General features: G+C 41.1%; 2 protein-coding genes across 2 annotated transcripts; both read left to right on the plus strand.

Moving 5' to 3' along the window:
- The first annotated feature begins 394 nt into the window (after positions 1–394).
- Positions 395–3,435, plus strand: LOC124826060 (bifunctional bis(5'-adenosyl)-triphosphatase/adenylylsulfatase FHIT). Its single transcript, XM_047298819.2, has 5 exons — positions 395–536; positions 611–724; positions 1,778–1,924; positions 2,842–2,940; positions 3,041–3,435. The coding sequence occupies exons 1-5, from the start codon at positions 429–431 to the stop codon at positions 3,155–3,157; spliced, it is 585 nt and encodes a 194-aa protein (XP_047154775.1). The 5' UTR covers positions 395–428; the 3' UTR covers positions 3,158–3,435.
- Positions 3,436–4,407: 972 nt separating this feature from the next.
- LOC124840476 (bifunctional bis(5'-adenosyl)-triphosphatase/adenylylsulfatase FHIT-like) lies at positions 4,408–11,707 on the plus strand. The gene is made up of 5 exons (XM_088114793.1): positions 4,408–4,480; positions 4,570–4,680; positions 10,821–10,967; positions 11,108–11,206; positions 11,313–11,707. Exons 2-5 carry the CDS (start codon positions 4,570–4,572, stop codon positions 11,424–11,426), a joined length of 471 nt encoding a protein of 156 aa, XP_087970919.1. The 5' UTR covers positions 4,408–4,480; the 3' UTR covers positions 11,427–11,707.
- Positions 11,708–14,801: the final 3,094 nt, after the last annotated feature.

A 14,801-nucleotide genomic window follows, 5' to 3' on the forward strand; every position in this document is an offset into this window, starting at 1 on the left:
TTCCACTTGTCCTTATTGTCAGTATCTCTACAAATTAAAAATAGTTTATGAAATGTTAATTAATTTAGTTTAAAAATTTAAAACTTATGTATATATTTTATGAAATATATATAACTAAATCCAATATAAGCAATTTCTCAAACCACAAACTCTAAATTATTTAAATGAAATATTTTTTCCAATACCTTGAAATTGATAAATCTATTGCCAAGTTCTAAGAAATATTTATTTGAACTGATTTTTTCCCCAAGTCTGCTACAGTCAAATATCACTACTAAATATTAAATTTCTATGATAGACTATATTTTATTTTAAAATTGAAAGAGTAAATTCACGAATATAAAATATAAAATTGAAATTTGTGTAAAAATCCTGATTTATTTTATATATGAAGATACAAGTTAAATATTGGTCGAAGTGGTTAGAAGATGCAAACAGTGTTAGTATCCTGCATTGGCAAGAAGATTCCACGTTGGTTTTTGACACATTCTTCAAAATCGCTACAAATCCGACCAATTTGGTCATCCTCCATTAAGGTAAACATCGATCAACCTTTTCTCACTGCAATTTCTCGCTTCTCCAATCACCATTGTTCTTCTCTTTCACGCAGATGGCTGCAGAAGAAGACTACACTTTTGGGCCATACAAGATACACCACACTGAAGTGTTCTACTCCACACATCTCTCCTACGCCATGGTCAACCTTCGTCCTCTCCTCCCTGGTAACAAAACACGACACTGCCTATTTCTTCACACACCCATGATTCGCTTCGTTTTGCGTATCCTTTTTCACTTTCCCTTTTGTTTTTTATCGGTTGATTATTCAGAAAACAATGAAGCCATAAAAAAATATGTTTTCTTTACTGTTTGGTTTATGAAGTTGGTGCCTTTATTGAGATTAAGAAAAACCCATTTTTATAATTTACTCGTCTTTGTCCCTTTGCAGGTCATATCCTTTACATGGGGTTCAATTCAATAACACAGTGATGGGGTGGGATGATAGATTCTTTTTGGTAGTTCGAGATTGAATGAAAATTTTAATTGGATCTACTTCGGTCGATTGAGTAATTTGAATGTGTTGTTGCAAATTATTTAGTACCCACATTAATTCCTTTAAACAAAAAATTCTTTTAATTGGGGGAATTTCCAAATATGGTGATGTTAGGCAAAATTGGGTGAATTTCATAGCTATGTTTTTTTTTTCTAAAAAAGGGGCCTTTTTTTGGCTATAAAAGGTTTTTGGATTAGCCATGACTGCAATTGTGGCTGCAATTTCTTAAGGATCACTGTGAAACTGCAACAATGATCTCAATTTAAAACCTTGTTCATTTGGGTCGAAAAATCAGTAACAAGCACAAACATATAGTTATTCTGAGTTTGGTTGCATGCTGATATTGCAGTGCATTGCATAAGAAATGTGCAATTCCAGCACAATATGTTGTGCGGTTTTCAGCCCTTGACGGCAATGGACATTTTAGGGAGTCTGTTTATAGGACTTCTGTATTTTATCAGTGCCTATTTTTGATTTATGGGTTTATCATGTTTTATATAATTGTTGCTAGATTATCCATCCGTGAAGTTAATTGTTTGATATACCATATCTAGGCATAGGGGATTCATTTGTGTTCTTCATGCGTTGATTTGAAAGAGTATGAAGTAGGCTAGACTTTGGTGGTTATATTTGTTTCACAGTTAATCACTAGAGATTTTTTGCATGGTGTAATATTATAAGCTTGATTACGAGCAGCTATGTAAATGTTTGGCTTAACAGTTCCTACATGTGCTCGTCTGTCCAAAGCGTGAAGTTAAGCGTTTTGTTGATCTCACTGGGGATGAAACTTCTGATTTATGGCTCACTGCACAGAAAGTTGGTAAGCAGCTTGAGAGCTACCACAAGGCTTCATCACTTACTCTGGCAATCCAAGTAAGACTCATTTGGAGTATGCTCAGCTTGTTTAATAATTTATCTTGTAACTGCTTTGGATTAAATTCTTTCTTCTTTTACATGAGTTTACTTTGAAACATTTTTTTTTTCTAAAAGAGGATTTAGTTCATATTTGTTGTTCTGTCCCAGTTGGGCAGTGTGTCACAAATTTGCAATCACGTAAAAACGGAGTCTACCTTTGACCAAACTAGAAATTAGATGGATACTAACCTTTTTTTTGTTCTGTTTTTTCTCTTATTTCCTTGTTGTTGTTTACCTATACTTGGTTTCTCTCTTTTCATTCTCAATTCATTATGTACACAATAACACACTTATTTGTTAGCATTATTATAGTAAAAGAAAGGGGGATGTTTTAGAACTTATTTTCTTATATTTATGTCAAATGCACGACTGTTTATTTATCGTTTCAGTTCTTTTCTATGAATATTCTTGGTTGGTATACTTATTTTTTTCGTGGCTATTGTTTGCCGAATGCCAAGTTAGTTAAGATGTGAGGATAGAATGTGCATTTTACTAGTTCTCTGGATAATTTTTTCCAAGTTACTTATTGTCTAATAATTTGTAGTTGTCTCATGGTGAAATTTGAAAATAGTTGTGATCTACAGTAATTGATGTTAGGCAAATTCCCTATCGATGAGATGATCAAATAGCGATACCAAGGGGCAGTTCAATTTTTTGATTTTTGAGCCGGCAATTTAATGTTCAAAATTGTACAAAACTGACATAGAGTATTGATAGATGAAGTGGTAGTTTTGATAGATGAACACTATCAACATCATTTATGGTGCTATATTTGAAATGTTTTTAAAAATTCCCCTACTATTACACACTGTATTTTTGGATGATATGCTACTTGTGACTCTGAAAAATGACTGAGTTATATTTCTGTACCTCAGGATGGACCCCAAGCAGGACAGACGGTACCCCATGTTCATATTCATCTTATCCCTCGAAAAAGTGGTGATTTTGAGAAGAATGATGAGATATATGATGCAGTAGGATGGATTTTTTTTTTCTGTGGCTATGCTGCTGATTTAGTATGGTGTTTTATTTGAATATGATATGAGCTTTATCTGCTGTTTGTCATTGGTTCAGATGGATGAGAAGGAGAAGGAATTGAAACAAAAGCTTGACTTAGACAAGGAGAGGAAAGACAGAACCCTTGATGAGATGAGTCAAGAGGCAGATGAATACAGAAAACTTTTTGTATAACTGTTGGCTTGCTGTAGAAAATGAATATTGTGTGCATCATGTCCAGATTTTCTGTGTGCAGACAACAGTAATGCACTTCCTTGGGGTCACTGAAAATTTTATGCAGCTGATTTAGATTATAGAGGTTTGAGTTGCGCTGAACCATACAAGTCACAAATTCTAGTCTTCTGGGGAACTTATTATTTACTGTTACATGTAGCATGGAACTAAAGTTTCAAAGAATGGTGACAATTTGGTTCTTATTCAAATAATAGCATTTGGTCCCTCTTTTTATTTTAGCCTTAACTTTGCTTGGCAGTGTTGAAACTAAAGTTTCAAACAAGTTATTCTTGTTTCCATTCAGAAAGCAGGTAAAAATCTTTAGTTGAGAGAGACGCACAAATCTTTTCATAATCAATTTTTTCCTTTCTGCTTTCTCTTGAAGATCCACAACGGCCACCAATCACATGAATAAATTAAAATACAAAAACGGGGGAAGAGGGACAACTTTAATTGTAGAAGTTGGCAGTAAGATTGAGTTAAATTTAACTTACACAGAATTCTAGTTTCTTTTCAGACCATTTTATAAGTTATGGTCAATGGTGAACTTCTTAGGATTGAAACTAAAACCAGTTGCTTAGAACCAGTCATCTATACTCTGATTTAAATACAATGCATACTCTGATTTAAATACATTTCAATTATTTTTAGTTGCAAAACCAATTTCAACCCTTTGCTTTTATCCATCAAAATGCAACACAATTATTTTTTAGTTGCAACTGAGTTAACCAATTATTTTTAGGCATACCCTTCTGAAATTAAATTGCTTATTTGAATGAAAATTTTTATAATCTCTTAAAAGAGAAAAAAAGAGTAAATTATTAAAATTGTAAGTTAAGAGGTTTATTTGTTTAACTTTCTAAAATGTTTATTTTTAGTTTGTGAAAAAAATAATTTTTTTATGGAAAAAAATACTTAGTTCTTTTTACTTTGTTTTTTCTCTTAAAAATACATATAAAGAAACCTTTCGAACATATTCTAAAGAAGTATCTAAGTCATGTTGTGAAAGAGGAAAATCTCAATTTAAATGTTATTCATATAGGATTAGGTGCCACACAATTAACAACCATTGATTGACTTAACCATTCCCATATTTAAAAATATTTTTGGGAAGACTAAAGGAGGAGTAGGTAAGAATAAATTACAATAAATTGATGGATAAAACTAGTCCACAGATTTTGTACATCTATAAATTCAAAGCAGATTGCATTTTTATTGCATTCTGTGCATATTTCTGATACATTAACCGGGTGCAGTATTCTCTCCCTTGCCCCTTCCATTAAGGTAAGATAGCATCCGAAAGTCATAAAAAATATAGCCCTTGCTATTTTCTTTTTATCTTTATGCATTATTGAGAACAACAATGTTGTTAGATGGCTGTTGAATACTATGATTTTGGGCCTCACAAGATCCACCACAGTTCAGTGTTCCATACAACTGATCTTTCTTTTGCCTTTGTCAACCTGCGTCCTTCTGTGCCAGGTATGCTGTTCCTTTATATTTTCAATTGTCTTACAATCATGCTTTATTAACTATCACCAATGTTCAAAGTGACATAATCATTTTCTTTCAACCATTGTTTGGTAGTGTTATGAAATTCGTATGCATGCATAGAAAAGAAGAGATTAGGCGAATTTAGTTTGAGACAATGCTTTCGTAAGCTTTTCATGTCCTCCTTTTCTGAAATAGTTATAAAACTGCAATTTTATTTTCATTCTATTCTTGTTTCGACGACCAATATATGAAAAAATGAAAACCAACAAAATCTTATGATTCAGAAATCTTCTGCATAAATTCTTGTTTTCGATCATAGAACTGCATAAATTTGAGATTAATCAAATTATTCAAAAATCTTCTCTTTTTTCTGTGTGAAGTCTTACTGGTGTTAATAATAGATTTTAATTTTAATTTTATAAATGACTTACACTTTTGAATCATTTAACTCGCTAATTGACTTTTGTTATCCATTTGCAGGTCATATCCTTTTTAATAGGATGTTAGCAACACATTCTGTGTTTTATATGATTAGTTGAGACACTGCAAAAAGCATCTAAAGGAAGGCACTCCATAAATGATCAGTCACCATATTAGCAAATTTAGCTTCGTTATACAATTACAAATTTACAATTGTACCAGAGGTGCCGGATGCCGTACGGAAGGACGCCCACATAGACGGCGCCATATGTACCGATAGAGGACGTCTACCCAAAGTAGAACGTCCGCCCGAGACTTGACGTCCGCGCAAGGTAAAATGTCCGCCCCGGAGGCTGGACCGAACGAGCGGCCAGCCATTTGAGAAGTGGACGTCCGCCTAAGTTGGCGTGTCCGCCCAATAATCCGGACGTCCGCCAAACAGTCTGGACCGAGCGTCCTTAGGAACCGGACGTCCGTCCCAGGACGTCCGTCATCCGCCAGTCCGCCCAATAATCTGGTACGCATTCACGAGCCGGACGCTCGCCCAAGGATTGTACGTCCGCCCAAGGAGTGGACGACCGCCCAAGGACTGGACGTCCGCCCAAAGAGTGGACGACCGCCCAAGAGCTGGACGTCCGCCCAAGAAGTGGACGTCCGCCTAAGTTGGCGTGTCCGCCCAATAATCCGGACGTCCGCCAAACAGTCTGGACCGAGCGTCCTTAGGAACCGGACGTCCGTCCAAGGACGTCCGTCATCCGCCAGTCCGCCCAATAATCTGGTACGCATTCACGAGCCGGATGCCCGCCCAAGGATTGTACGTCCGCCCAAGAGCTGGACGTCCGCCCAAGGAGTGGACGACCGCCCAAGAGCTGGACGTCCGCCCAAAGAGTGGACGACCGCCCAAGAGCTGGACGTCCGCCCAAGGAGTGGACGACCGCCCAAGGAGTGGACGACCGCCCAAGAGCTGGACGTCCGCCCAAGGATTGGACGTCCGCCCGAGAGCTGGACGCCCGCCTAGGGTAACATCCCTGACCGACCATCATTCCCAACCGACGCACGTTGCTGATTACACGGTTAAATGCTAATGACACATTAAAGTCCTTAACGAAGATTAAGGTATTATTGGGCCGTCCCCAGGCCCCCAAAAGGTAAAAGCCCATTACAACTCACTATAAATAAAGGTCTCAGGTATGAACTCTGACCAACTTGAATAACGATGCATACACGCATTACAATCGCTCTGTCATAAAACTGACTTGAGCGTCGGAGTGCCTTTAGCAGGTACCCGGCCCCTCCCCAACTGGGAGTGTGGAGCAGCGCTAGGAGAGGGAGGACGCCCTTCCAGGAACAGCGTTCGGCCATCACTGTACCGTCCGCCCAATCTGCATCAGCTGGAGAGAGGCGTCCGCCCGTTTCCAGCAATCGCCATCAGTCGTCCGTTCGTTAATCTTCGTCGTCCGCCGGTCCGTCTCCAACAGTAAGTTAGTGTGTTTTAACAGGGTCCGCCCGGATCCAGCCGAAACATTTGGCGCCCACCGTGGGGCCGTGTGACTTCGGTTACCCAAAGGTGACCACAAGAAATGAGCACGGACAACCCCATCACCAGTACTTCATAGCCGCACGACATATGTCCTCGGCCCGTTCGGCCTCCTCATATGTAAGGACGCTCGGTCTCAGCATTGTCTCGACCGTTCAGCCTCAGCATAATCTCGGACGTTCGGCCTCAACCTATTCTCGGCCATTTGGACACATATTTTCGACCTTACAAGGTACGAACACACCCTTTAAGCTAGAAATACGATCATGTTTCCCTTATACTGCAGGTGACCAACCAAGCCGGACTTAAGCGTTCGTCCAATCCGGACCTAAGCGCTCGTCCGCCCGGATTCAAAGAGCGTTCGTCCAATCTGGACTCAAGCACCCGTCCGTCCAGCTTCAAAGAGCGCCCGTCCACTTGGCTGTAGCCAACGACCGGCCGAAAAGCTTATAGTAGCGCTCATCCATCACGCCTCATCAGGCGCTCGGCCATTGGGCCTCAACTCTCGGCCGTCCGGCCTCAACATATTATTGGCCGCTCGGCCTCAACATATTATCGGCCCGCTCGGCCTCAACACATTATCGGCCCGCTCGGCCTCAGTGTATTATCGACCGTCCGGCCTCCATATTTAAGGACGATCGGCCTCAGCATGATCTCGGCCATTCGGCCTCCAGATATCCTCGGCCGTTCGGTCTCAGCATTGTCTCGACCGTTCGGCCTCATCCTGATTTCGGCCATTCGGCCTCCACATGATTAAAAGCGTTCGGCCTCAGCACAGTCTCGGCCGTTCGACCTCAACCTCTTCTCGGCAACTTGGCCACAGCATATTTTCGGCCTTACAAGGTACGGACACATCTTTCTTTAAACTTGAAATTCGCTATGTTCCCTTCATGGTGCAGGTAACCGGCAACAATGGCGATGAAGCGAAAGACCGTCCGCCCCATTAAGACCAAGCTGGTGAAAAAGAGCGTTCCAAAGAGAACGACTCTCAGCTTGGTTGGGCAAAAGGACCGTCCACCCCAGTAAGACCAAGCTGGTGAAAAAGAGTGTTCCAACGAGAACAACTCTCAGCTTGGCCGGGCAAGGAAGCGAAAGACCGTCCGCCCCATCAAGACCAAGCTGGTGAAAAAGAGCGTTCCAAAGAGAACGACTCTCAGCTTGGTTGGGCAAAAGGACCGTCCACCCCAGTAAGACCAAGCTGGTGAAAAAGAGTGTTCCAACGAGAACAACTCTCAGCTTGGCCGGGCAAGAAAGCAAAAGAGCCGGTCGTCCATAACTTAGCCAAATCTGGCATTCAACAAGAGCCGGACGTCCATAACTTAGCCAAATCTGGCATTCAGAATCATAACTTAGCCAAATCTGGCATTCAACAAGAGCCGGCCGTCCATAACTTAGCCAAATCTGGCATTCAGAATTGACCGGCCGTCCATAACTTAGCCAAATCTGGCATTCAACAAGAGCCGGCCGTCCATAACTTAGCCAAATCTGGCATTCATAATTGACCGGCCGTCCATAACTTAGCCAAATCTGGCATTCAACAAGAGCCGGCCGTCCATAACTTAGCCAAATCTGGCATTCAGAATTGACCGGCCGTCCATAACTTAGCCAAATCTGGCATTCAACAAGAGTTGGCCGTCCATAACTTAGCCAAATCTGGCATTCAGCAGTCAACCGTCCGGCCATTTGTCCTCCAGGGTACGCCAAGTCGACCTCCACGAGGACCCCGCAATTCGGAGGCCATCTAGAAAATCCCTTCGCACAATAAAATTATGCTCGGGCTTGGGGGGCTTATGTAATAACAGGACCTCCCGGCATAGGACGAGCATCCAGCCATGTGGACGACCGCCCAAGATGGAACGCCCGTCCAATGTGGCGAGCGTCCAACGACGTCCGCCCAAGATGGCATGCCCGTCCAAAATGACGAGCGTCCGCCCAAGATGGCGAGCGTCCAGCCAACCAAGACAGAACGTCATCCCAAAGAGGGGCCGTCCGCCCAAAGATGGAATTCAGGACGAGCATCCAGCCATTTGGACGTCCGCCTAAGATGGAACGCCCGTCCAATGTGGCGAGCGTCCAACGACGTCCGCCCAAGATGGCATGCCCGTCCAAAATGACGAGCGTCCGCCCAAGATGGCGAGCGTCCAGCCAACCAAGACAGAACGTCATCCCAAAGAGGGGTCGTCCGCCCAAAGATGGAATTCAGGACGAGCGTCCAGCCATTTGGACGTCCGCCCAAGATGGAACGCCCGTCCAATGTGGCGAGCGTCCAGCCAACCAAGGCAGAACGTATGTACCAGGGAGTGCAGAGCGTCACCTAAATGGCCAAATGCCCATCCGCCAACCGGGTAGAACCCCTGTTTGTAAGAGAAAATTTGAAGAACTCACATGGAATTTTATCACCACAAGATAGCACCGCACTCTCTACACTCACAAAAAGTGTTCTTCAGGAAAATGCCGAGGGACGAAACGTCTGGGAAATATGTATGACCATGGCGTCAAATCTTCTCTTGTTTTAGATGATTATTTATAATCCTACGCACACTACGTGCACTAGGACTTGGGGGGCTTATGTACCAGAGGTGCCGGATGCCGTACGGAAGGACGCCCACATAGACGGCGCCATATGTACCGATAGAGGACGTCTACCCAAAGTAGAACGTCCGCCCGAGGCTTGACGTCCGCGCAAGGTAAAATGTCCGCCCCGGAGGCTGGACCGAACGAGCGGCCAGCCATTTGAGAAGTGGACGTCCGCCTAAGTTGGCGTGTCCGCCCAATAATCCGGACGTCCGCCAAACAGTCTGGACCGAGCGCCCTTAGGAACCGGATGTCCGTCCCAGGACGTCCGTCATCCGCCAGTCCGCCCAATAATCTGGTACGCATTCACGAGCCGGACGCTCGCCCAAGGATTGTACGTCCGCCCAAGAGCTGGACGTCCGCCCAAGAGCTGGACGTCCGCCCAAGGAGTGGACGACCGCCCAAGGGCTGGACGTCCGCCCAAAGAGTGGACGACCGCCCAAGAGCTGGACGTCCGCCCAAGAAGTGGACGTCCGCCTAAGTTGGCGTGTCCGCCCAATAATCCGGACGTCCGCCAAACAGTCTGGACCGAGCGTCCTTAGGAACCGGACGTCCGTCCAAGGACGTCCGTCATCCGCCAGTCCGCCCAATAATCTGGTACGCATTCACGAGCCGGACGCCCGCCCAAAGATTGTACGTCCGCCCAAGAGCTGGACGTCCGCCCAAGGAGTGGACGACCGCCCAAGAGCTGGACGTCCGCCCAAAGAGTGGACGACCGCCCAAGAGCTGGACGTCCGCCCAAGGATTGGACGTCCGCCCGAGAGCTGGACGCCCGCCTAGGGTAACATCCCTGACCGACCATCATTCCCAACCGACGCACGTTGCTGATTACACGGTTAAATGCTAATGACACATTAAAGTCCTTAACGAAGATTAAGGTATTATTGGACCGTCCCCAGGCCCCCAAAAGGTAAAAGCCCATTACAACTCACTATAAATAAAGGTCTCAGGTATGAACTCTGACCAACTTGAATAACGATGCATACACGCATTACAATCGCTCTGTCATAAAACTGACTTGAGCGTCGGAGTGCCTTTAGCAGGTACCCGGCCCCTCCCCAACTGGGAGTGTGGAGCAGCGCTAGGAGAGGGAGGACGCCCGTCCAGGAACAGCGTTCGGCCATCACTGTACCGTCCGCCCAATCTGCATCAGCTGGAGAGAGGCGTCCGCCCGTTTCCAGCAATCGCCATCAGTCGTCCGTTCGTTAATCTTCGTCGTCCGCCGGTCCGTCTCCAACAATAAGTTAGTGTGTTTTAACAGGATCCGCCCGGATCCAGCCGAAACAACAATGGTTACTATTGACTTTGAAGATCCATGCGATAAGATAATTACTAGCTTTCAATACAAGAGTGAACATGAGTTATAAAACTAGTTTGTCTCATTAGGGAATCATCATGACATAGTTTGCATATACCTTCAGATTACAGTATCCATATGAAGAGAACAAAAGAAGAACCACACTTGATTTAATAATGGTTTCTTATAGTTGTTTGCTTGAGAGCTCTAAGAATTAGGCTCAAAACTAATTTTGTACAGTAAAATCTCAATTCAATTAGCCATTTGAAGCTGAACCTGTTTAACTTAACAGTATATATATACATGTTCTTGTCTGTCCTAAGCGCGAAGTGAAGCGTGTTGCCGATCTCACTGATGAAGAGAATATAGATTTATGGTACATAGCTAAGAAACTTGGTAGGCAGCTAGAGAGTTACCATAAGGCCTCATCACTTACATTTTGTATCCAAGTAAGACAACTGAAGAAGACTTTAACTGTGTTTTTTAGTTTCTACCAAGTCTCATAGTCATTCTCTTGTAATTGTCTAAGACTTGCATGTTATGCTTCGACTATTTTTGAACCTAACAAAATCATCTTCATGAATTGTAGGATGGACCTCAGGCAGGGCAATCAGTGCCTCATGTTCACATCCATATCCTTCCCCGGAAAACTGGTGATTATGAGAACAATGATGACATTTATGAGGATGTAAGATGAACATTTTTGTTTTACCTTTTAAAAAATTTGTCTGTTTTTTGCAGGTAGATCTGATAATGTAACTTTGTTGTGATGTTTTCTTTATTGGATGATGCAGATAAACGAAAAGGAGGAGTTGAATCAAGCACTTCAGGTGGATAAAAAAAAGAGAGACAGGAGCATTGAAGAAATGGCTATTGAGGCCGATGAATACAAGAAATTTGCCTTTTGATATTTTTAGGTGGCACCGAAAACAAGAAAAGAAGATTACAAACTGAAAATCCATATAAAAATGTTCTCATCGATGGAACATGATTTGATGGTTCTGTGTTTCATAATAAACATTTACGTTGTCTAAGGAGTTCGGAAAAAATAACGTGTTTGAAGTTTCCCCTGTTGTTCTTCAGCCTATTTGGACAATTTCATGTATGCACTTCTCTGAGATAATCAAGAACTTGTCAAGCTTTGGCCAATTTTTTTTTTTTTTTTCATTTTATGTTCTCGAAGATGAACCTCAATACAAGTCAGAAAAAGCATAAAAATTGAATTCCGAAATATGATTTTAGTTTACTTTGTTCTAAAAATTTCACTCCCTCCACCACCCCATTCCCCTTTTACCCTTTTTTTTATGGGTTAAATATGTTTTTAGTCCCTAAACTATTGACCGTTTCTGGTTTTCGTCCCTCTTCCAAAGTAAGGTACAATTTAGTCCTCAATCTTTAAAAAACGTTCGTTTTAGTCGAAAAAACGAACGTTTTGAGGACTAAAACGAGGACTAAAAACAAAATTTTGAGGACTAAAACGAACGTTTTTCTAAAGAATGAGGACCAAATTGTACCTTACTTTGGAAGAGGGACGAAAACCAGAAACGACCAATAGTTTAGGGACTAAAAACATATTTAACCCTTTTTTTATTCTTTCATTCCTAATTTACCCTTATTAAAATTTTAGGGTTAATATTATTTAAAATCTCACGTGACATTCATTCTCTTTATCATTATTTCCTCTTTCTCTTTATTATTTTTCCCAGGTTACTTCTTCTTCTCTTTTATAGAATTGTGACGTGAGAGTGTGGTGGACTTTGTGTTTAGTAAGATTTTGAAAGTGGGGAAAGCAATTCATCTTCAGCCGTGAGTGTGGTGGTGCTTCAAGTGCTGGTTCAGAGGCGTGAGAGGTTCAGAGGTGTGAAGGTGCGTAATAAAATCCTAAAATATAAACCGTATAATCTTTAAACGGATGTGAGCATCCGTCAACGGATGTCAACATCCGTTTAAGGGAAAACGGATGTCAACATCCGTCAACGGATATCGACATCTGTTTCAGATCCAAACGGATACCCGACATCCGTTTTTGGCCTGGTTATCTTCTTCCTTTCTCCCAACACACGCACACAGCAAAAAAACGCAGAGCACAACACAACACATAACACAACACAGAGAGATATATGCATTGCGTTTAACAAAAAAATTAAAAATATCATCACTATTGTGAGGAAAAATGGAAGATGAGAAACAAATGTTTTGGGTGAGAATCTGAGAGGGTGTGGAGGTGGGTGAGAAGGGGTAGAAAGATATATTTTAGGGTTAAAGTAAATAATTAGGATTAAAAAATAAAAAGGTTATTTGTGTAATTATAAAAGGTTAGTTTTGTAATTCAAAAAATATGTAATAGAATTGGGGAGGTGGAGGGAGAAAATGTGGTGGTGGAGGGAGTAACACCCTAATCAGATTGCCTGTGTGGGCCGGTCGGTCGCAAGGCCAAACTTTGGAAGACCGGCCGGCCACATCGCTAATTTATCAGATTTAAGGTAAGTAATGGTTAAAAGCTATTGGGCTGAATTTGGGCCGTGATTAACTTTTCACTAATCCCAAGCCCATAGCAAAAACTATAAATACAGATCCAGAGTGAGTAGTAGATAGGTTATGTGACTGCCGGTCTTCCAAAGTTTGGCCTTGCGACCGATCGACCTAGATAAACAATCTGATTAGTTGGCAGTACGACCTCTTGGACTCATATGTTGTTTATCCAAGTGACAAGCGGCAGTGTAGTTTGATGTCCGATCCCTCTAGATGGCGAGCGAAAGAATAACATGGTTAGATCGTTGTGGTTATGCGGACGTCTGGTCTGTTTGACGTCCGCCCCCTGGTACAGTACCCAATGCTTGAAAATGAATAAACACAAGCACTAAAATTTGATGGATTTCCTTCATTAGATACCTTCACGTGATTCATTGGTTGTCTTCCCTACAAAGACCAAGAATTGAAGAAAACTACAAACTTCTTAAATTGAGACGACATTGTAGAAACTAGATAAGACGAATTCAAGAATGAAAATCCCAATGGAGAAACTCATAACAGGCACGCACGATGTTACTCGACAGAGGTGCAGAGAAACAAGAAGTCAAAAAGCCCTAAGCTCTTGCTAATTACAATTACTAAAATGAAAGAAATGACTCCGAAATCTATTTCTCAATACGGCTACAAGCAAAAATATTAATTCAGAACTGCGATGCAAAAGATCAATAATCTTGCAACACAAATTGGGCAAGAACATTGATGCTTTCGAAAGAACAAGTTCAAAATTCATCTGTGAATGGAGAAAATAAAAAAAGACAATAAATCTTTTTAGAAAAAAAATTGAAGCCAAGTAGTCCTGAGCACTTGCTAATTACCACTACGAAAATGAAAGGAATGACTCCAAGATCTTTATTTTCAATTTAGCATCACCAAAGTGCACAGACACTATCATAAATTCAGACTGTCAGATCATAATTTAATCCATTTGTCATGATCATCAGGTAAAATTGGACATTCTTTGGTTACGCCCAATAAGAGAAATAAAAATCCAACCAAAAAGTTTTCCAATGACGAATTAATGCAAAAGAAAAAAGTTAATCACCGGCCACTGTTTCCACATAAATGTAAGGAACAGGAATTTCAAGAAAACTATTACTGGTAACAGAGGAGGAAGTATAGTTCGATTGAATCAATACAAGAATTAAACAAAGTATAGAATAATAAGATAAATTCAAGAACTGAAAAAAAAAACAATGGACAAGCTCATAACAGGACGTCAATGCCATGCAGCAGAATAAATTAGGTTAGGCTTTCTAAACTATCAAGAACACCAACAAAACTCAATCTATATTACGAAGAAAATAGGACAAAGCTGAGGGAATATATATAAAAAGGGTGAGTCAAGATTGACGGCTGAGATTAATCGATGGGTGGAAAATAAACACTTTGATGATATTTAACAATTTCTTATTAATATTGTTTTTTACTTTAGAAGACATAATTCATTAGCTTTTCTTGTCCAGAAAATAAAAATTTTAGGACTGTTTTATTTGAATTCAATTTCTAACCTTTTGAATTTTACACATCATATAAAAAATTTATGTACTTTTATTGAAAAAAAAAACTTATTTCGTTGAAGTAATATTTTAAACAACATTTTTCACAAAATTACTTTTAATATAATAAGATTCATAATTTTTTTATCAGTTATTATTATTTTAGATTTTAGAGTAATACATTGTTATTGCATAACGTTTATATTAGTTTTCTTAAAGCTACATTATTAGTTTTTTTTTTTAATTTTATTACTA

This window comes from Vigna umbellata, chromosome 5, assembly GCF_029865625.1.
Source record: "Vigna umbellata cultivar VRB3 chromosome 5, Vumbellata_1.0, whole genome shotgun sequence".
NCBI classification, from domain to species: domain Eukaryota; kingdom Viridiplantae; phylum Streptophyta; class Magnoliopsida; order Fabales; family Fabaceae; genus Vigna; species Vigna umbellata.